Source organism: Bicyclus anynana, chromosome 11 (genome assembly GCF_947172395.1).
Source record: "Bicyclus anynana chromosome 11, ilBicAnyn1.1, whole genome shotgun sequence".
NCBI lineage: Eukaryota > Metazoa > Arthropoda > Insecta > Lepidoptera > Nymphalidae > Bicyclus > Bicyclus anynana.
In genome coordinates this window covers 8,073,695-8,095,033 of record NC_069093.1, presented here as the reverse complement: position 1 = coordinate 8,095,033, position 21,339 = coordinate 8,073,695, and the positions used below count along the sequence as shown (strand labels likewise).

The 21,339-nt window shown below is 36.7% G+C and overlaps 1 protein-coding gene across 3 annotated transcripts; it reads left to right on the top strand.

The window, feature by feature from the left end:
- Positions 1-221: 221 nt before the first annotated feature.
- On the top strand, positions 222-19,851 carry LOC112052058 (ubiquitin carboxyl-terminal hydrolase 31). 3 transcript variants are annotated; one of them, XM_052884203.1, is made up of 14 exons: positions 222-643; positions 735-926; positions 1,810-1,944; positions 2,987-3,121; positions 3,707-3,810; positions 4,412-4,532; positions 4,954-5,101; positions 6,059-6,205; positions 7,677-7,861; positions 8,867-8,973; positions 9,699-9,830; positions 10,497-10,592; positions 10,674-11,626; positions 12,175-19,851. In XM_052884203.1, exons 1-14 carry the CDS (start codon positions 323-325, stop codon positions 12,213-12,215), a joined length of 2,817 nt encoding a protein of 938 aa, XP_052740163.1. In that variant the 5' UTR covers positions 222-322; the 3' UTR covers positions 12,216-19,851. The 3 variants fall into 3 exon arrangements, with proteins under 3 accessions (XP_052740163.1, XP_052740162.1, XP_052740161.1); XM_052884202.1 differs by having other exon boundaries at positions 222-658; positions 1,822-1,944; XM_052884201.1 differs by having other exon boundaries at positions 222-658.
- Positions 19,852-21,339: the final 1,488 nt, after the last annotated feature.

Below are 21,339 nucleotides of genomic sequence, written 5' to 3'. Positions count from 1 at the left end.
GTTAAACTGGTTTTATGGCTCTGAGTTCTAATCTTTTATTACGATCATAGATTTACGATTCGGTACAATTATAATTCTATGATTACGATTATTAATGTCATGTTACATGCATGATACTATATTGACATTGATTGACATGTTATTATATTTAAAGACATAAATAATGTAGACCACCGAGCAAAGACAAGACAATAATTTTATGTCATAGAATACAATATGGCGCTTATGTCAGTAGCATATCAATGTTTTCTAATTGGTTTTCTGGTTTTTTTCTAGTTTTATGAAATTAATTTTGTAGGATAGTCTGAATTTAACTTTTATTATGTCTACAAATAATTTATCATCAGTTTTAAAATCATGTTCGGAAAGTGAACTCATTAACGAAGTCGCGGAAGCGAATATGACACCAAAACAGGTAGAAGGCTCCCGATTAAAACGTACTTTTACCTTGCCTCGCAACCCCTTTGGGACATCGAGGCCTAGTTCAAGCAAAAGTAAGACCACCGACAGTGAAAATAAGCCTTCAAGCGCAAGCTCTGTAATAAACGTTACGCAAAAAGACGAGGGTGGCCTGGAAAGGAAGTTGTTCAGAAGGCCGTCATGGAAGATATTTTTGAATAAGATCGCGCAACACATGAGTACGGTGAGCGTATCTGGTGTAAGTGTGACGCAGGTTGGTCGTAAAATACGAACATTTTTCATCAATTCGACCCTGACATTGCCTTGATTTACAGGTGAAGTCTGCCCCGGCCACTGCGAACGGTGACCGTGTTCCATGCACCGGAGAGCCGCCCTGGCCTCCGGGCACGGTCCCAGCGGCCACAGGCATCAAGAACCACGGCAACACTTGTTACATGAATGCTGTACTGCAGTGCCTTTCTCACACTGACGTCATTGCTGAATATTTTGTTTTAGAACATTATAAGGTCAGTTCACAATATCTAATTGTAATTAAATTTATAAAAACAAACTTTGACTTAAGTAAATCTCTGCCAAACTGCATCTAATTTAATTAAAGCATAGTTTACTAAAACTTTATGTAACAATTGGTATTTGTTTTACTAATGCACTATTGTCATTATGTAAGATGATTATTGGTTTACTGCTATTGTATTAGTTTTGCTGTATATTGTTCTTTATTTTTTTTTTATCACTATAAAACAAGCATGTCTAACAACTCATGTTAGGTAGTCACCATAACCCACATACATTTGCTACACCAGGTGCACTGCTTTAGCTTAGCAAGTTTGTTCATAACACTCCCGATGCAAGAGCGTGCCGGGGGGAGTGTAGCAACGAATGAAAATCCATGACTTACACATCTCACTTCACCGCCCGCACATCACGGGAGTGTCATCAGCAATTGCCAGACTGTAATAAGTAATTTGCTGGCCTTTGAAGAATTCCTTGAATAATTTCATTTGGAAAGACAGAAGAATTAAGTTTGTTCTGCAATGTATCTCAAAGCAAACATTATTTTTTTTATAGTATGGTGCAATCTTTATGACGTCTTGAAAATAAGCTGCGGGTAACTACTTGTAGGTTTTACATAAAGTGCGCTAAAAAGAGGAAACTGGGTGGGCAGAAGTCTCTTATGGAGTGATATCCTGCCGCCACACTCCTATTTTGCTGGTTATATCTAAAATTTTGTATTGTGCAGCTTGTATACCAAAACTTCGTAAATATTGCAATGTCCTGTACCTGGATGATCCTATGTTCTTTTAATTACCTTTGGCAATGTGTAAGCTTTCAGCCTTCTAAATTAACTCACTTTTGCATTTATAATATTAAGTATGGATTTATTTTCAGATTGATTTGCAGAAAAGGAACAAGATAAATTCTAAGAAGTACGGTACTAGAGGAGAAGTGACGGAACAGTTGGCAGCTCTACTGAAAGCTCTATGGTCTTGTAGGTACACACCAGACATGAGCACAGCTTTTAAGGTTTGAGCAATTATATATTTTTGACCAATACTTCTGTAGGCCTATGACAGTAACATATCTTGAAACGAGAGAAAGACAATTGTATTGACAACCAATAGAAATTACAGAAAAAACTTTCAATTCTCAATTAATTTTAGTTATTGATGAGGGTGACATTTGATGAGGAACAGCAGTGTTTTTATCTCTCAATGAAATTTAATAAAGATCCTAAAGTTTTATTATTTACTTACACAGGCAAACAATATTTATTAGTACTAAGTAGTTTAGAGGAAATATTTTCTTTGTTTCTTTTAATTGTTGAACAGGAAAAATCCCTAACAATGATGTGTGTATTGCAAATTAAATAAATGATGAAATAACAGTATTTAGTGCAATTTATTACTGAGCTGCTAAAAATGTTAAACTGATAGCCAAAGCTTCCGCTTGTAAAGCTGGTGTTGGCGGATGTAGATAATAAGCTATTAAAGTTTATTTAATGATTACTGTAACTGTGTAAAAAACTGACAAAATGTGAATGGAATCTAATAGTTTTGTATTAATGACTAGCAGACGCCCGCGACTTTATCTGCGCTTACAGTAGTATCGCTCTAAAAATGGAGTAACTTCTGTTTTCCCAACATTTCACTTCACTGCTCTGCTCCTGTAGATCGTAGTGTGATGAAAAGTATACTATAACCTGCCCAGGAATATGAAGAATAATTGTAATAAGTTTCGTTAAAATCCATTGAGTAGTTTTTGTTTCTATAACAAACATACAAACAGACAAAATTTTACTGACTGACTTCACACAGAATTAAGAAAATTCTCAGGCATGCCGGTTTCCTCATGATGGTTTTTCCTTGACTGTTTGAGACACATGATATTTAATTTCTTAAATTGCATTAAAAAAGTAAAGTCTTAAAGACCAGATTTATAATCCACCCTGAGAATGGAAGGCAGGAGTCATATCCACTGGGCTATCTCGGCTCAGATTGACTATAACTTGCAGCAATGGTAGTGTAAAATATGTATATCAGTTTCTATGTTAATTATACATTTTCAGGCTGCTGTGGAAAGGCATGGTAACCAATACAGAGGGAACAGTCAACACGACGCCCAGGAATTTCTATTTTGGCTGCTAGACAAAGTACATGAGGATCTCAACACAGCAACAAAGAAAAAATACAAAACTATAAAAGTATGAATTCTGTTTTTATATGAATTATGATTATAATATTTGCAAACTGAAAGGTGAATGTTGTGAAATGAGAGTCAAAAAATGTGATGATCATTTTTATTAATTCTATGATAATCTATATACATATTTTAAAACAAAGTGGTTTTGTGTAAATTGGTTGATATATGACTATAATTGTTGGAAGTGTTGGAAAAGCTATCAACAGCAATCTCCTATTAAAAAGTAAATACACAATCAGCAACCAAAAAAATCCAAGAGTGCCAAACACAACTTCTTGGCATTCAATTCAAGCAGTCTCAAATTTGCAAAATTTGCAAATTCAACCTTAAATTCATAAATCTTAAGGTTAAATTTGCTCTGAATTTGGGATTATATTGAATATTGGACTTTATTTAAAGGCCTTTAAATTGATGATCATTTTCTTTACCAATAATCCTAAAACTGTCAAAGCAAAATTGGTCAGATTGTATTTTGCCAAATTGTTCCAAGTTTGTCCTATAATTTATTTAATGTAACAATATTGTAACAAACTAAATGTTTTCATGGTTATGACAGAATATAGCAAAAGGTTTTTATTTATTTCAGAATACAGTAGGGAAATCAGATGAGGTAGTGGCAGCAGAAACACTTGCAAATCACGCTCGGAGGAACAGCTCGTTTGTTCAGGCAGTGTTTCAAGCACAGTATAGGTAAATTTATATTATTACTAGAATAAAAAATATTGAATTACCTAATATTAAAAAAAAAATTAGTAAATATGTAATCAAAATTGAATTTGACATGACTAGATTTGATAATATAATATATACAGTGTCCCGTATTTAATGAATAATGAGCATATAGTAGATACGCCACCTAATTATCTAAAACTAATCTGAATAGTTTACCAAAAATCCCTAGGGTGACCAAGTTATTTCGGATTTTTGGAATTTTTCTTTCTTGAGTCAGTTTTTTCAATGCTGTAGCTGTTGTAATTAATATTTTAATGTACTGATTTGGGTTATACATTGCAGATTAAATTACCAATGTAATGTAATACTACTTTTAAAAATTAATTTTCAATGGTAGAAAAAGTTTTTAAAGTGTGCATATTACTACTTTTTTCTTCTAAATGTATTATAATATCTGTCTACTTGGATAAATTTACTAATGCAGTGTCACTTTTTCCCCCCCAAAAAGTCTTGGTTTCTAGAGAACTTGTGTTATACATTATTCACTTGTTATTGTGATGTAACATTGTAACTGCAATATATTTATACTTTTAATATATGTAAGTATATAATTTTACAGGTCAGCGCTAACATGTGCAAAATGTGATCGCACATCATGTACGTTTGATCCGTTCCACTGTGTGAGTGTGCAGCTACCCACCAAGCCCGCGACCGCTCAGCCCTCTCCGCTACCTGTTAATGTAAGTTTGTAGTTAAATAATGAAATGTATCACTATCCTATTACAGTTTGTTCCATGTTGGATGGTGCGGGTGACAGTTCGTTTCAATCTTGATTTCTAAGATAGAAGCAGGCTAACTTGTTAGGTTAGGTACCCTTTCGGTTTCTACACAACATCTTACCGGAACGCTAAATCGATTGGGGGTATTGTCGGTAAGGTGGTAATTAGCTACGGCCGAAAGTCTCCCACCAGCCAGATCTGGACCAATTAACCTGACAGAACCTGGATCAAACCCAGGACCTCCGTCTTGTAAATCCACCGCGCATACCACTGTACATATGTAATGTTATAGGTATATACAGTAGTTAAAAACCTTATCCACGCCACAGCCTTAGTTAAAATACATAAGGAAAACAAATGTATGTGTTATGTATTCTTCTAGGTTGTGTATGTAAATCAGCAACCTCGGCAAGTTCGCATTGGTGTGGAGTTGCCTCCAAACTCCACAATGGACGACCTCCGGACAGCACTACATGGAGACACTGGCATTGACCGTGACCATATTATACTGGCTGAGATCAACGAGAATGGTTAGTGATGTCATATTTATTTTTTATCTTTTTGGAACCTTATCGCGAGTTGTGAAAGGGGGGTAGACGGAAAAAATTAAGACCAAAAATCGATTGTCTGTAAAGTCGGTTTACTGACGATAGTTGAATGTGACAACGTCGAATACTGATGGAATGGATGCGTTTTTCAAAAGAAAATTTAAATTAACGTATTTAAAACAATAAATAAATAAAATACTGTTCGTTTTTCTAAAATACTGTTTAATAATCTTCATAGACCAGAATATACTTTATTTCTTGAATAAAAAGTTGGCAACCCTAGAGCGAGGGTACGACGCATGACGTTCGTCATGTTATCTTCGTTCGTCTTCGTCGAATTATAAGACGTTGTCACGTCAATAAGTTGTAACGAAACTTTTTACCCGATTGCGTAAGGAGGGTAATGTTTTTGCTTTAGTTGTAAGTCGTGATCTGAAGCCAGCTGGTAAGTTCCAGGGTCCTTAAAAGGAATCCTGAATCCAAAAGGCCCCCCAGCCCATAAAAGGCCCCCCAACCCCTAAAAGACGCCCCAACCCCTAAAAGGCCCCAAACCCCAAAAGACCCCCTAAAGTTGCCTTTGTCTTACTAAAGCATGACATGACTGTCTGCCAACTGAAAATGGACTTTGACCACTTTCGCCCAAATAGGGCAAATTATTTGTAAAAAGTTTTTACTTGAAGATGACTAAATGTATTGTAAAGCTATATCTATACTCTATACTAATATTATAAAGCTGAAGAGCTTTGTTTGAACGCGCTAATTTCAGGTACTACTGGTCCGATTTGAAAAATTCTTTTAGTGTTAGATAGCCCATTTATCGAGGAAAGCTTTAGGCTATATTTTATCCCCGTATTCCTACGGGAACGGGAACCACGCGAGTGAAACCGCGCGGCGTCAGCTAGTGCTAAGATCGTCTCATTTGTAATGACTCGTTTGCAGGCTGGTGTACCGGTCGCGCGAGCTGGGAGCCCGCCGGCATAGAGCTGGGCGCCCTGTACAGTGTCGAGGCGCCGCCGCTGCTGCAGGCGCCCACCACGCCGTATCTGTTGTTGTTGTGGGTTAACATGCTCGATGGGGACAGATTCGGTTTGTATGCTTCATTTGTTTCTAACTGTGCATTGTTGGTTGTACAAATGTACCTTAAACAATAGGGATGATGACAGTTTTTTAAATTGTATATAAATTAAGAGTATGCTAATAGTAAAGCAATTTTGTAAAAGTAACAAGGCATCTGCGATCATTACTTTCGGAGCTACAGGGATTTAAAGGGTCAGATTTGCGGCGCTGCCGCGGATCTCTGAAAAACGCTCCATACAAAATGGCACGATTTAGTGACGTCGTTGGCTCGCTGATCATTAGGTTTGTATGGGCGTTTAAACAAAATTACTAATATCTTTGTTATTTGTGCGTTTATGTTTATAGTTCATTTATTAAAAAATGTCACATCTAATGTAAGGAAGCTCAAACTGTATGAATTTTCATCTAATTACGATAAAAAAAATTAATAGATTTTGAAATTTTATAATCTCATTTATTTTGCAAATATCCAGACAATCTTTGCTTTTTATGTATAAATTAGTTAACATTGACCTTATTTACCCGAATGTATCACAAAAATCAATATATTCAAACCTAGTCATCATCCCCATTATCTTATACTGTTAACCGCGGCTTTATTATCGTAGTTGACTCGTATCAAATTTAATATGAACCATATTCATTTCAGTCGTTATAGCCCAGTGGATATGTCCTCTGTTTCAAATTCTGAAGGGCGTAGATTCGAATCCTGTCCGGGGCATGCACCTCCAACTTTTCAGTCGTGTGCATATTAAGAAATTAAATTATAAATATCACGTGTCTCAAACGGTGAAAGAAAACATCATGAGGACACCTGCATACCAGAGAATTTTCTTAATTCTCTGCGTGTGTGAAGTCTGCCAATTCGCATTGGGCCAACGTGGTGGACTGTTGGCCTAACCCCTCTCTTTCTGAGAGGAGACTCTAGCTCAGCAGTGAGCTGAATATGGGTGATAATGATGATGATGATGATGATATTCATTTCGTGTAGTAGTTGGATAAGGGTCTGTAATATATCAATGTTAATTAATAAAAGTTAAAGATATCATAGGAACCTTAATTTAAAAATTAAAATAATTTAACAATTTTTCCAAATGTCAAAAACGCTGTCGTCTTGCAGTGTATGACGTCACAATGTTACTTGATAAACAACAAAATAGAGGAATAAATGTCAAAAAATATTTAAAATTGAAAATTTTATGCATTCAGGTCTCACGTCTCGAAAAATATGATAATTTTTCGACTTGCCTATTGTAGGCCAGGCGACCCACGATATAACTTGAGACGCAGTTTTGAATTGTCTAGTATGTCTGTTTGTACCTGAAATTGCTTACCAGCAGTAGTTCCTCTACCAGCACGAGTCACCAGCCAAAAAACCAGCACAAACAGATGCTTTTTTAAAAATCATTATATTACCTTTAATATGTCTTTATTGTTTTTATTCCTCTAAGCATTTATGTCATTAGAGTCTATTCTCCAGGATCGCCGTACGCGATGCAGGTGCCCCGCGAGATCTCGTACGAGGACCTGCAGAAGCTAATGCTGAAGGAGATGAGCCAGGTCATAGCGGAGTGCGTGCTGGAGAACGCGCAGGGCAGCGACATCTTCCGGGCGAGGATCGCTGAGGCGCACCGCCCCAGGGACCCGGCCTACTTGCAGCCAGAGGTGGGACATTCTGTAGTTTCTAATTAGTTATTTCTTCAACCTTACAGCATTGCTGTGTTCCAGTCTGATGATGGATGAATGGAGTATCGCCGAAAGGTTGCCTGACTATCGGCGTTCTACAAGATATATTTCGGGGAGTGCGCTCAGGAACTGTTCGATCTTGTCCCACCTTCACCGTTTTACCACAGGACTACTAGGCATCGCAGAGACCTGCAGCGCTACGTCGTCGAAATCCCTCGGACGCGTATTAAGCGGTTTAGTTCCTCTTTCCTTATACGCACTGCAAAGATGTGGAATGCTCTCCCAGCTTCAGTCCCGCCACCTACAATATGGGTATGAAGATACCCATATTGTAGGTGGTGAGTGAGTAGTCGCATCTTCTAGGCAAGCGCGTTCCACCATAGGCTGCATCATCGCTTACCATCAGGCGTGATTGCAGCTAAGCGGTTGCTTATTCAAAATAAAAAAATAATAAAAAAAAAGTATTATTTTTATGCAATATAGTCTTGCGCTAATAAAAGTCAAAATTTCCTTTATTCGTTAGAACTTTATGTGAATTTTAAATTGTTAAAAGATTTATTATAGCACTAACGGACGCCCGCGACTTCGTCCGCGCGGAATTTAGTTCTTCACAAATCCCTCGAGAACCATGGATTTTTCAGGGATAAATAGTAGCCTATGTGTTAAACCAAGCTATAATATATCTTATTACCAAATTTCAGGTAATTCGGTTCAGTAGTCGAGGCGTGAAAGAGTAACAAACATTCATGTCATTAATATCATTAGTTTTCGCAAATCTCGGGAAACAAGGATTTTTCGGGATAAAAAGTAGCATAAGTGTTAATCCAGAGTAAAACTCTTTCTACAAACTATAACATTTTCGAAGCGTTTAGTGTTTCTAGAAAGAAATTTGATATGTACACTTTACACTTCTTTAGATCTGACTACAGATCCAAATTATTAGAATAAGATAGATAAAGAGTGTAAAAGAGTAATTTGTTCCAGCTACCACACCCGCTCTTCGCATTGGATGTAGAGCAGGCGCTGTGTGCTCACGACAAGTATCCTCACCTACGGCTCGAGCTGCTCTGGGACCCGGCGCACAGGGACAGGTGAGACATGAACCTTTCTTGTACCCTTGCTTGTAGGAGAGACCTGAGCCTAACTTGAACCCATTTTTTAAAATTTATTATGTACTAGCGGACGCCCCGACGTCTTCCGCCCTTAGACCTCTTTAATACAGCCTTTACAGTAGTATCGCTGTAATAATGGAGTAACTTCTCCCGTTTTCCCAACGTTTCCCTTCACTGCTCTGCTCCTATTGATCGTAGCGTGATGAAAAGTAAACTATAACCTGCCCAGGAGTATGAAGAAGTACCAGGTTTCGTTAAAATCCGTCGAGTAGTTTCTGTTTATATAACGAACATATAGACGAAAATTTTACTGATTGCATTTTTTACATCTCCAATCCTCCAATCCTTTGTTCCTGGCGTCTGATAAATGACTATTTTGAGTAAACTTACGTTTCTGAAACATCAATCATTCTTTGGTCAAGAGTCTATTTGCAAAGATAATAATCAACAAAATGATTGGCTGTTTATATTATGCGCCATGAGGAAGGTAGCGACTTGCAATGGTGGTACGCGGTAGACGAATTATTCGCACGCATTGACGAACACTAGAGGCGTTTAGTGGACTGTGTAGGCACAAGCAAATTTGCGCGAGGTTCCAGAGCTTACCAATAATTCGCTGAGGGTGGCTCGGAGGTCCGAGTGGGTTTTAGTAAATAATTCCCATATAACCCGTCTTCTCTTTAAATAAATTATCATTGGCTCAGCATAATCCGCGAGTCGGGCGAGGCGTGCGAGGTGCACGTGTCGGCGGCGGGTGCCGCGGCGCCGCTCACGCTGCACGCCTGCCTCGCGCACTACACGCGCGCCGAGCAGCTCGCGCAGGAGGACGCCTGGAGGTATGTTATAGTATATAGTGTAGGGCAAGGTTTTTCAAAGTGGGGTACGCGAAGTCCTGGGTTCGCCATTTGACGGCAGGGGGTTCGCGACAAGATTTGCGTAACTGATACTGATAGTCAGAATTAAGTTTAAAATTGTCCAAAATTACTTCTAACATTGAATCCATTTGCGACAAGATACAAGCACACCCAAAACATTAATATTACAAAGACATTTCTTTTGGTACTTTATGTGCTGCCTTTTATTCAAATAAAAACCTTATTTTCTTCAACAGTTAAATTTGTTGGGGGGGGGGGGGTGATTAGTTAGTAAGGGGTTCGCTGTCACTTGGAAATTTTAATGGGGGTTCGTGGAGCCGAAAGTTTGAGAAACCCTGGTATAGGACATACACAATCCACGTAATTATTACTGTCGAATTAATACCTAGATCTGCTAGTCGAATTGAATGTATTGAAGATACAATCGAGAACAATTGAGGCCTGAAAGTGTTTGTGAGGGGACTGTTTATTTGAAAATATAGTGGACGCGTTTAAGGACTAAGCTTGGAAGAAGGGAGAATGGTCTTTCTTCAAAGACTGAAATCTTTGGTTAGGCCGAGATGTTCACAGACAGTTCATACATCCAAAGCCACCCGATATGCATTTCTTTACTTTGATGTTTTTCAGATGTCCACAATGCCAGAGATATATGCCCGTTGTGAAAACTCTCGGTCTGTGGTCTCTTCCGGACATTTTGGTGATACATCTCAAACGCTTTCGACAGTGAGTATTAACATATACAGCTTTATGTATTAAACTTGTTCTATTTAATTAATTGAATTTTTACTACTAACCCTTTTTCAGACAAGCCAAAGGTCGAACAAGTACAAAGCTTACCACGATGGTTGAGTTTCCAGTTAACGATTTCGATATGACCCCTCATCTAGTGCGAAGGAACTCACCTAACGTTGAGTCACCGAGTCACTCGCGGTCCCCAAGACGGAGACACTCGAAACCTTCAAGTAATCCACACGAGAACATATACGACCTGTACGCCATTTGCTATCACCATGGGGACGATTTGGAAACTGGTCACTACACGGCCGCTTGTAAGAACCCATACGACGCGCGGTGGTACAAATTCGACGATTCGAGGGTCACAGCGGTCGATGACGAGAACGTTTACAGCGAACTGGTCAACAACTCCGCTTACATGTTGTTCTACAGACGCAAAAAACCGAACGTAGTGCACACGTGTTCGACTGAAGAAGGCGGTCACTGGGCGTTGAGGATGCCCAAATTCGCGAAAATAGCCACAGAGAGTTTGAACGAAATCACAGAAGTCATAGAAGAAATGGACAATCCGAAAACTGATTTGAAAGATCAGAGAGTGAACGCTTCACCGTCTAAAAGTTCAAGTTCGATACATGACGCCATACATACGACGTCAGTGCAGTCGCCGACGCTTCAGAGGCCGCTGATAGTCGAAGTGAACGGCGACTTGACGAATGACGAGCTGAGCGACTACGAAAACGAATCGAGCATGCCGATTGAGCCGTACATCCATAAGGATGTTCACGTGAACCCAAAAATGACCCCCGTCGACACGAGACGGCCCCGGTCCGTTGACTACCCGTCCCGGTCTACTACGTCACCGTCGTCGAGGGACTCCAATAGGAACTACGAGAGCTCCCCGCTGGTGGCCAGTATTAATGAGGTCGAGTATCCGACTACGGAGGATTTGATGCTGTCCATGTTCCAAGAGTCGAAGTACATAGTGCCTAGACATCACATCGCGGGGGAATCTCATAGGACAGGTTAGTGTCTGTATCAAATTCTTTTATTGTATGTCTAGCATGCGATCAACGACAAATCTCTTGAAGAGAAATAGACAAATGTCGACCAATGCTGCGGAGTTGTTCCAATTCCATCTCATTCTTCCCAAAGCAATGAAAGGGATATTTAGAGCGATAATTCCAGTTACACTTTTGTTTATTTCTCTTCACGAAATATCTTGGTTGCATATTAGGCCTACTGGACTATGGTTGTTCTCTTTCAGTAATTCATCTGACACATTAAAATTAAAAAAAAAATAAAAATGAAAATAAATACATTTAAAAATATCATTATTTTATCAAATTTTGACTGTTAATTTTTTTTTTATTCTTTACAAGTTAGCCCTTGACAATCTTACCTAATGGTAAGTGATGATGCAGTCTAAGATGGAAGTGGGCTAACTTGTTAGGAGGAGAATGAAAATCCACACTCCTTATAATATATTGAAGGAATTAATACAATACGGATAAAACCAAATCTAAATTGTAAATTCCATTGTAGCAAGTAAATATCTACTGTTTGTTTGCAGGTGAGAAGTCGACCATATGGAAAACTCGAATATCCACATAGCAGCAGCTGATACCTTTTTTAATGTGTATAGAGACCCCCTCCCTTTATTTATTTTACAAATACCCGTAGATCTGAGGTTTCCGCTTAGATGTTTGTTTGAAATTATAGTTATAATTGCGCGAAATGCTAGAATAAAGCTTGAGATGTTCATTAATTAAAAATACTCTACTATAGACCAGTTCATTGAATACAATACGAGCTTCCAACGATGAATTACGGCTTAGGAATTATTTATCGACATAGATTAAACAAAAATAGGACACTAGTTAAGCGATTTGTCAATTTTTACTTAAATAATCATAATTTGTGTACTCAAAAGGCCTATGTTACGATGTGCTAGAAACCCCCATAGATTAAACAACTGTACCTTACTACCCTAGGGTCGAAACACACAAAATCGGACAATATGCAGTTTGCAAGACGTTGTCGACGTAGTATTGTCGACAATTTTAAATATTGGTCTTATTAAGTGTCATGATACGTCATGATATGTCAATACTGACGTTTATATCATGACACGTCATGATACATCAATACTGACGTATCATGACGTAGTATCATGACACTTGATAAGACCAATATTTAAAATTGCGAACAGTATACTAATATCGACATCCATCGTGTGTGACGACCCTTACGATATTCACTCCTCGAAATCAGCTATTGAGTAAACGATATTACGTAGATTTAGACTTAATGCTACTTGTCATAAAGTTTAAAATTGCGTACATTTTAAAATATGATCGCTATAGTCTGGCAAGTTCGTTGTGAAATTGTGCGTGCGGGGAAATGACGTGCATCAGTCGTGGATTATTCATTCATCGCTACACGTCCCCCCGGCCCGCGCTTAACATCGGGAGTGTTACGAACGAAGTTGCCAAGCTATAGTTGAGAGTGTATTAATCGCAAAGGGTATATTTTTACTCGAAAATTTGGTTGATGTAACGCTAGATGTAATGGTATTCGTAGATATAGCGGTTACGCGTCTCAAGGTTATACAGAGGGCCGTTTAGATGACGTCACAATACTTGAAAGGTTTAGGTATTTAACTAAATTTGTTCAATGGCTCGATATTTTTTTTTTTGGTGATCTTATGACTAAATAATAAAACGTTGTTTTGGTTTTGGAATTCAGGCAAAGGTGATGGTCCATTTCAGGTCCACTAATGCAAGCCGTATCAATGAAATTTGAAAAATACAAGGATTTTATTAAAATCGAAATAAGTGAGTAAATCTATCTATTTTAAAAGCAATAAATAAAATTAAAACCCAAATTTTCGAGTTTTAACAAGATGGCGCCCTTATAGCAACTATGTCACTGACAATTGACAGCAAACTTCAAATCGACTACTGCATTAGAAACGTCATCAATGCGCCATTATTAATTATTATATTTAATCAAAAATATTTTAAAAATATATTTTCTTTTATTTGCGCCAGGGTACAATGACTGATCCTGGGCTCCATACAATTTTGGACCATCTCCTTTAATTTTCTTTTTTAAAGAATTCACCATTTTCTTATGTAAACTTATTTGTGAATTGTAATATAAAAAATTAAATACATAAATCTTTCAAGTATATTTCAATAGTCAAATATGAATACAAAAATTTAATCGGTTAAATATTTAATTATTAAACTTAACTTCTATGTATTTTATTTTACATGTAATTTATTAATTATAATCTCCATTGATACTCGTTAATAATGAAAATTAAAAACCTATATTGTTATAATAATCTAAAATAAACTATTAACTAAATTTCGCGAATACCCCCATTTCATATTCTTAGAACGATGTGTATTAAATTAGTTTTGTCTCATAAATCTGAATACTTTAAAACCTAAATAATATGTTAGCACTCTGGAATTTACATAAATCTTCATAGTTTTCACAAATATTAAACAATTTATTTATAAATTACAACCCCAGTTTATTTTTGGAGTTTACTCATTAAGAATCTATTTTCCATAAATAGCCCCCGGTATGAAAAAAATATGGGCAGTAAAATTCGATGAACGAATGACAGCGTTACGTTTTTTGTGCGCAACCTATTCTGCGCACCTTTCACCGTACGCTGTTAGCGGGCGCGCACGTCGCGGCCTGCTGCTCCTCGGCTTTCACTTTTCAGGCGTAAGTATTGAGACGTACATAGTGTATGCTACGGGGTAACATACACCTATTTAGACAGTCGATCTGAAAGAGTAAGCTCCAAACTTTTTTTTTAAATAAAACTTTGACAAAAATTACATGAGCGTTAATTAAGATATTAGCATTGTTGTTCTTTCGAATGTGTTTTAATAAATTATCCAATTAGCTCATTTATAGATTTTATTTTATTATTTATTTTAATAATTTTGTTTAATTTTTTTTTTGCACGCACTACCGACAATAAAATTAGTGTAAAACGGATTGGAGTGATGGAGTCAGTAACGTTTTTAGTTGAGACGCAGTGTTTGTTGTGGTGTGTAGTACTGTATACTGTAGAATATATTATTTATTATTGTAAATTGAACAGTAGTATGTTAAAGTCAATCTATTTTTGGAAGTCCGTTTAGTTTTGGATGTAGTGGTAGGAAAACAAGCGCATTTCTTTGTATAAAATGAAGGTTTGTTTCGTTATGTGGGCTACAGACTATCAGTTTAAACTGTTCACAACTATACTGTTTTCAAAGGACATTATAAAGTGGCACAAGATTCAGTATAGAGAGGTAGAGCGAATAGAGCGATTTCACGCAGGCGCTCAGCGGTCATGGAGTTCTTAAGACCTACCTCTTGTCTCGAAGTCCGGAGGCACAGAGTAACCAAGTGAGTCTTTATAAGCAACGTACTGAAGCCGTCGAAACTCATTGAAAAGTTTTAAAACTAACAACAATTACATAAATTAGTATTATAATTAATAAAAAATACCCCATCTTATTTCTTTAGTTTTAGTTGACGAACTCCGTGGCGCAGTGGTATGCGTGGTAGATTTACAAAACTGAGGTTCTGGGTTAGATCCCCGGCTGGTCCGATTGAGATTTTCTTAATTGGTTCAGGTCTGGCTGGTGGGAGGCTTCAGCCGCGGTTAGTTACCACCCTACTGACAATAGACGTACCGCCAAGCGATTTAGCGTTCCGGTACGATGTCGTGTAGAAACCAAAAAGGGGTGTGGATTTTTATCCTTCTAACAAATTAGCCCGTTTCCTTCTTATCTTAATCTTAGACTGCATCATCACTTACCATCAGGTGAGATTGTAGTCAAGGGCTAATTTGTAAATAATGAAAAAAAGAACAGTTTTTAAAACATTTAAAAACATAAGACGCCGTTGTTCTTGAATAATATTGAAAATTACTGATGCGACGATTCGTGTCGTACTGACTCGAGATTGTATTACTTTTTGAATTTCGTATTTGTAACGGCTACGACACCGTCCTGTACCGTACGCTCCATCTGTATATTATCGACAGCAAAAAAATGTTTTAATTGTACAGTTTTATAAAATCATTAAAGAAACTACACGGTTGTCAGTTTAGTTTACACACGGACAGTTGAACCGAACAGTTCGATTGACAATTTTAAACTGCAGGTCTGTAACCCGCATTAGAAAAGTGTTTTTCAGTTTTACACATGAACATACAGACTGTCAACTGTCTATTTAAAAACTTGTCTTTTTACAGCTAACCACTATATCAAAAGCCAAACAGACTTCCAAACGAGACAAACTATACAGTATATAAAGAATTTCGACATACAATACCACACTTGTGCCTTGGCTATAGGGTGTTAATTTGTAATTTAAATAAAAAAATGTTTACATAGTACGATACGTTAACGCGACATACGTAATATAATGGAATATTTGTATGAAATGCAACTGATATAGACTATATAAAGGTTAATTATAACAAATATGTTGTTTTATATATTTTTTTTAATTTGAATTCTTGACCACGACATGACGTAGAAGCACTTTAATAAGTTACATAGATGTATATAAGCTGCTATTATGATTTGTGCAAATTTTTAGCTAATGATAATACGTTAATTACATTACAGCGCAGTGATAGCCCAGTGGATATGACCTCTGTCTCCGATTCCGGAGGGTGTGGGTTCGAATCCGGTCCGGGGCATGCACCTCCAACTTTTCAGTTGTGTGCATTTTAAGAAATTAAATATCACGTGTCTCAATCGGTGAAGGAAAACATTGTGAGGAAACCTGCATACCAGAGAATTATCTTAATTCTCTGCGTGTGTGAAATCTGCCAATCCGCATTGGGCCAGCGTGGTGGACTACTGGCCTAACCCCTCTCATTCTGAGAGGAGACTCGAGCTCAGCAGTGAGCCGAATATGGGTTGATGACGACGAATACGTTAATTATATTTTATGGCTTCAAATAGTAGGTGAGAGTTAGCATATTGATAGTCTCTTTATTTTTAAATGTAATATAACAATGCATTATATTATGCTGTTGATAGAAGTCTATGTAACTTATGCGTGAAAAAAAATCGTGACAATGTTTTCTGCTGAGTGATTTAAGATTAACAAACGCAGAAAATCACAGTACATGCTTGTGTAAAGGACTTTTTTGAATAGTCTCTTATTTTTATCAGTTCGCGATATTTCCAATCCAATTATCCAATCGACATCGGGTAGTTATACCCACGATATGCAAATTGCAACCACCTAATGCTAAACACTTACCATCTAATAAGTCCAGGATGGTCGCAATGTGCATGACATCCTGCAGATTGCGACCATCCTGGACTTATGTCAACACACGATCAGTTTAATCGGATGTCCTGCCGTTAGCGCTGCAAGCACGTGGACTTGTTGGATGGTGAGTGGCTAGCGTTTTAGTAGACGCGGTTATAATACATTGTCACTGATTCGTGCTAGACCATCTGCTCTGATGGGTATAATATGTAAATTAATTTTATCTCGCACATTCACACACTACGTATGCTTGTGATATCTAGCGAAAGACTAATATAACTGAGATCTTGCTATTGATACAAGTTTAAATATTGTGTTGAGGTGCCTGTAAACATAATTTAGATATTCGATATACTATTTTTGGAAGTTAGATTTTTTTATTTTACATACACACAGAGTAACCAGCGCGAGTATTTACAAGTAACGTGTGAAGCCGTTGCAACCCATAAAAAACAAACCTCACGCGTCTCCGTGACAACCGCATATACAGAAATTCAAAATTTGTATTTCAAAATTTAACACTAAGAACAATTACGTAAATTATATATTAATTAATAATTACCAGTCTTTAGATTTTGTGAACAGTTTTTTAAATATTTAAAAACATAAGACGCCATTTTTTTTTAATAATGTTGAAAATTACTAAAGAGACGCTTCGTGTCGTACTGACTCAAGAATGTATTCGTTTTTGAATTTCGTATTTGTGACGGGTACGACACCGTCGTGCTCCGTGCCTATTATTGATTAATTTGTGTACATACATAGCATGTTTTTGCTGGCATCTTACGTTATCTAAAATGAAATGTCTTCTGAAAATAGGATATCTATTCCCATAAATCGCATCGTCGTTCAAATAAATGCGTTTTGAATTTAATCCTTGGAATGTTTTTGCGATTACCTATTTAGTTTTAACAGTGAAGTTAGTCAACATTGAACATATTTTGCAAAGTGTAACAATAAATAATTTAAGAATGATTTTGTGTAATATTGTATATATAATATAATATGGCTTTGTAATTTGTTTTATACATAAATAGATATATACTTTTTTTGTACCAAATGATATTCTCTGTTCGGAGTAGGATCGAATGTAAATATTGGAGATTCTCTTTCCATTATGGACGTAGGTAAGATTTAATGCCACGATGTGATTTTATAATTGAATTTTATTGAAATTATGTTTTTTTTTTTTTATATATAAAAGACAAGTATAATAAGAATAATGTACGATGTTATCTTATTATTTACTTATCAAATAACTTATTTACCAATCGCATATGTTATTATGGATATTGCTTAAAAATAATATTATGTCATTGTTGTAGGCAGCTGCAAGAAAAGTTTTATTTATTCGTGAGAAAAAGATTTAAAAAAAAGTTATGGTTTACATTTTTCATTTATTAATAATGAAAGTTCATGTAGAATTAACTTTTGGAGTATTATTGTTTTGCGAAAGGCACACACAACACAGAGAACAGCAAAAACGTTTGTTACTTTTTTTTTTACTATTAGAAAAGTTTTATCGTTCGAGGCAATTTTTGTTTGAAATTTTGAGAGGCGCTTATGATATTTTGCAACCCTGTAATCCTGTCTAGAAAACATTTTACCGGTATTTTTTTTTTATTATAATTAAATGATATTTGCCACATGATTAATGGATCATTATCGTTTCACTAGATTGAAAAATAAAATGTTTTTTTAAGACGTATAAATTTTAATATATTTTTACCGCCTAGTACGATTTTCATTTTAATGTGACCGTTAAAAATACATACAAAAAAAACATTAAACATAAAAAAATTATCAGTCCCGTTTTTTTTTGGAAAAAACTTACTTTGCAGTAGAAAAAATCAAACTTTCATTACTTGTAACATATATTGAAAAATAATTATCAAGTATAAAATCTTTGAAAATGCGTTATTTTAGTAGGCCTTGATGTCAGCTGTCACTTGTAAAGTAAGTCGTAATATTTACGGGACACCCTGTATTAATTAATTTAAATATAGGAAAATAGAATTTTAATTGCGAAAGGGTTTTATCGGGTCGCCAATAGTTTTACAATTATGTTTCTTGTTGTTCACTGTGTTGTATGTAATATAACTTCGTTAACGTTTTGGATATTTATTGCAAAGTCTACAAATTGTGTGTAAAACTCATAGAAAGTCCCATAGACCAACATCATCGTGTTTATTGTCTGACGTCATCACGCTTGTCGAGTGACGTCATCATGCTTGGCGGGTGACGTCATCATGTTTGACGGGTGACGTTGTCACACTTGTCTGGTGACGTCATAACGCTTGTCTGGTGACGACTAGGCCAACTGTAGCCGTCAACAACAATGAGGTTTCACAACCAACAGGTTGGTTGACGGTTGCAATTGTCGTTTGTTTGTAATATCTAAGTTTAAATGACTGGCTCTCATTTTATTTTATAGAAGTGGACGATAGCGGCCGATTTGTTACTAATTACTTTTATCTCTATGTTACAGTGATTTATTATCATTTAGAATCGGTATCAAATGATTTTTCGGATTTTATCTAAACAATGTTTATTAATGTCTCTAATGGAGGAAGCAGAATCAGGAACTCTTTAGTTAAAATTTTTCAATTATGTTCTTTTATGAATCATGTTCTGATTGTTTTTAGTTAAAATATGCAGTGACAGACCTAAGATTGAATTACACTTTCACGTTTGTCATTAATTTATATGATACTTAGTGCATTGCATAATGTGTTTTATATAATTAAGCGATGCAACAAAATCCAAATGCGACATTGTGTAATGTATTGTCCTGCTTTAGTTAAATTTTAACTGATGCGGCCGCTCCTTTGCCACTTGTAATATTAATATTGTATTGAATTCGTTGTTTTAATTTAAAAATGTTTATTTTTTTTAGTAGTTCACGTTACTTTAAAATATAAGTGTTATGTGCACCTGAGGTTATTTTTTTCATTTTATTTTACGCCTCTTAACCTTTGTGAGTCATTGGTACTCGTAAAAACGCAACGTACCTACGTGGGGTCCTTCAAAATTGACCTTTATTTTTTGAAAAAGTAAAAGGTACCTAACAGGTTCCTACTTCTTTAACCTGTTACTTTTGGTCTTTATAGCTATAAAGTTTATAGTTTTGTAACTTTGTTGCATTAAAATGAGAATATCAGCGTGTATGTGAATGTCTCGAAAAACTATCTAGAAATACCTAACCAATGAACTGTAGGGCTGGCAAAATGCTACAAGTCCTGCTCTGCTCCTATTGATCGTAGCGTCATGAAAAGTACTATAACCTGCCCAGGAGTATGAAGAATAATTGTACCAAGTCTCATTAAAATCCGTCGAATACTTTTTGTTTCTATAACGAACATACAGACCGATAAAAATTTTACTGATTGCATTTTTGGTATCACTCACCTCCTGATAGTTTTTGGAAATATATTTCATGTATAGAATTGACCTCTATTGATTTGTTATAAGGATGGTTTAAACCACAGTCTTGATACGCATACTATTCAGCGACTCCCTACGACCTGTTTTCTGCAGTCTGTCTACCCACCCTAGTATCGTCCATTGGTTCGAAAACGTTCTTAAGTGCAGTTTCTAGGCTTTCATTTTCTTTATTCACAGAGCTAACCATATTAAACTAACCATATTATACTAGGATTTTCACAAATTCACTGGCGTCCTTCTTTAACTGCGACATTTACATAATTTCACTTTTTCAAAAAGTTGATGATATTGACCACGGTCAATATACCGGTTCGTGAAACCTGAATGTTGTGACAACATTGGACGAGTAAGTATACCAATTAAGGTAATAACTACTTATGAAAGTTCAATTTTTTTTTCGAAGCTTTAGGAGTTTGTGCGTACGTAATCAAGAGCAAACTCATGAGTTGTGAAACTATTAAGTGTAGTGTAACAACTCGTAGATGCAGCAACGAATGATTATTGAATACGCGTTGCCTTGCCATACAAATGCGTAGGATTTGAACTATTTATTTTATACTAGCGGACGCCCGCGACTTCGTCCGCGTAAAATTCGATGTCAACTTTACTACTACCCCTACCCTACCCTACTCTACCCCTACCTTACCCTACCCCTACCCTACCCTACCCCTACTCTACCCTACCACTACCTCAACCCTACCCTACCCAATCCCTACCTCTACCCTACCCCTACCCTACCCCCACTCTATCCCTACCCTACCCCTACCCTACCCCCACTCTATCCCTACCCTACCCCTACCCTACCCCAAACCTACCCATAACTTACCTACACCTTACCCCCATCCTACCCCTACCCTCCCAGTACCCTATCCCTTTCTTACCCTTATCCCACCCGTACCCCTATATTACGCCTATCCTACCCCTACCCTACCACTTCCCTATCCTACCCGTACCTCTACCCTACCCCTACCCTACCTCTACT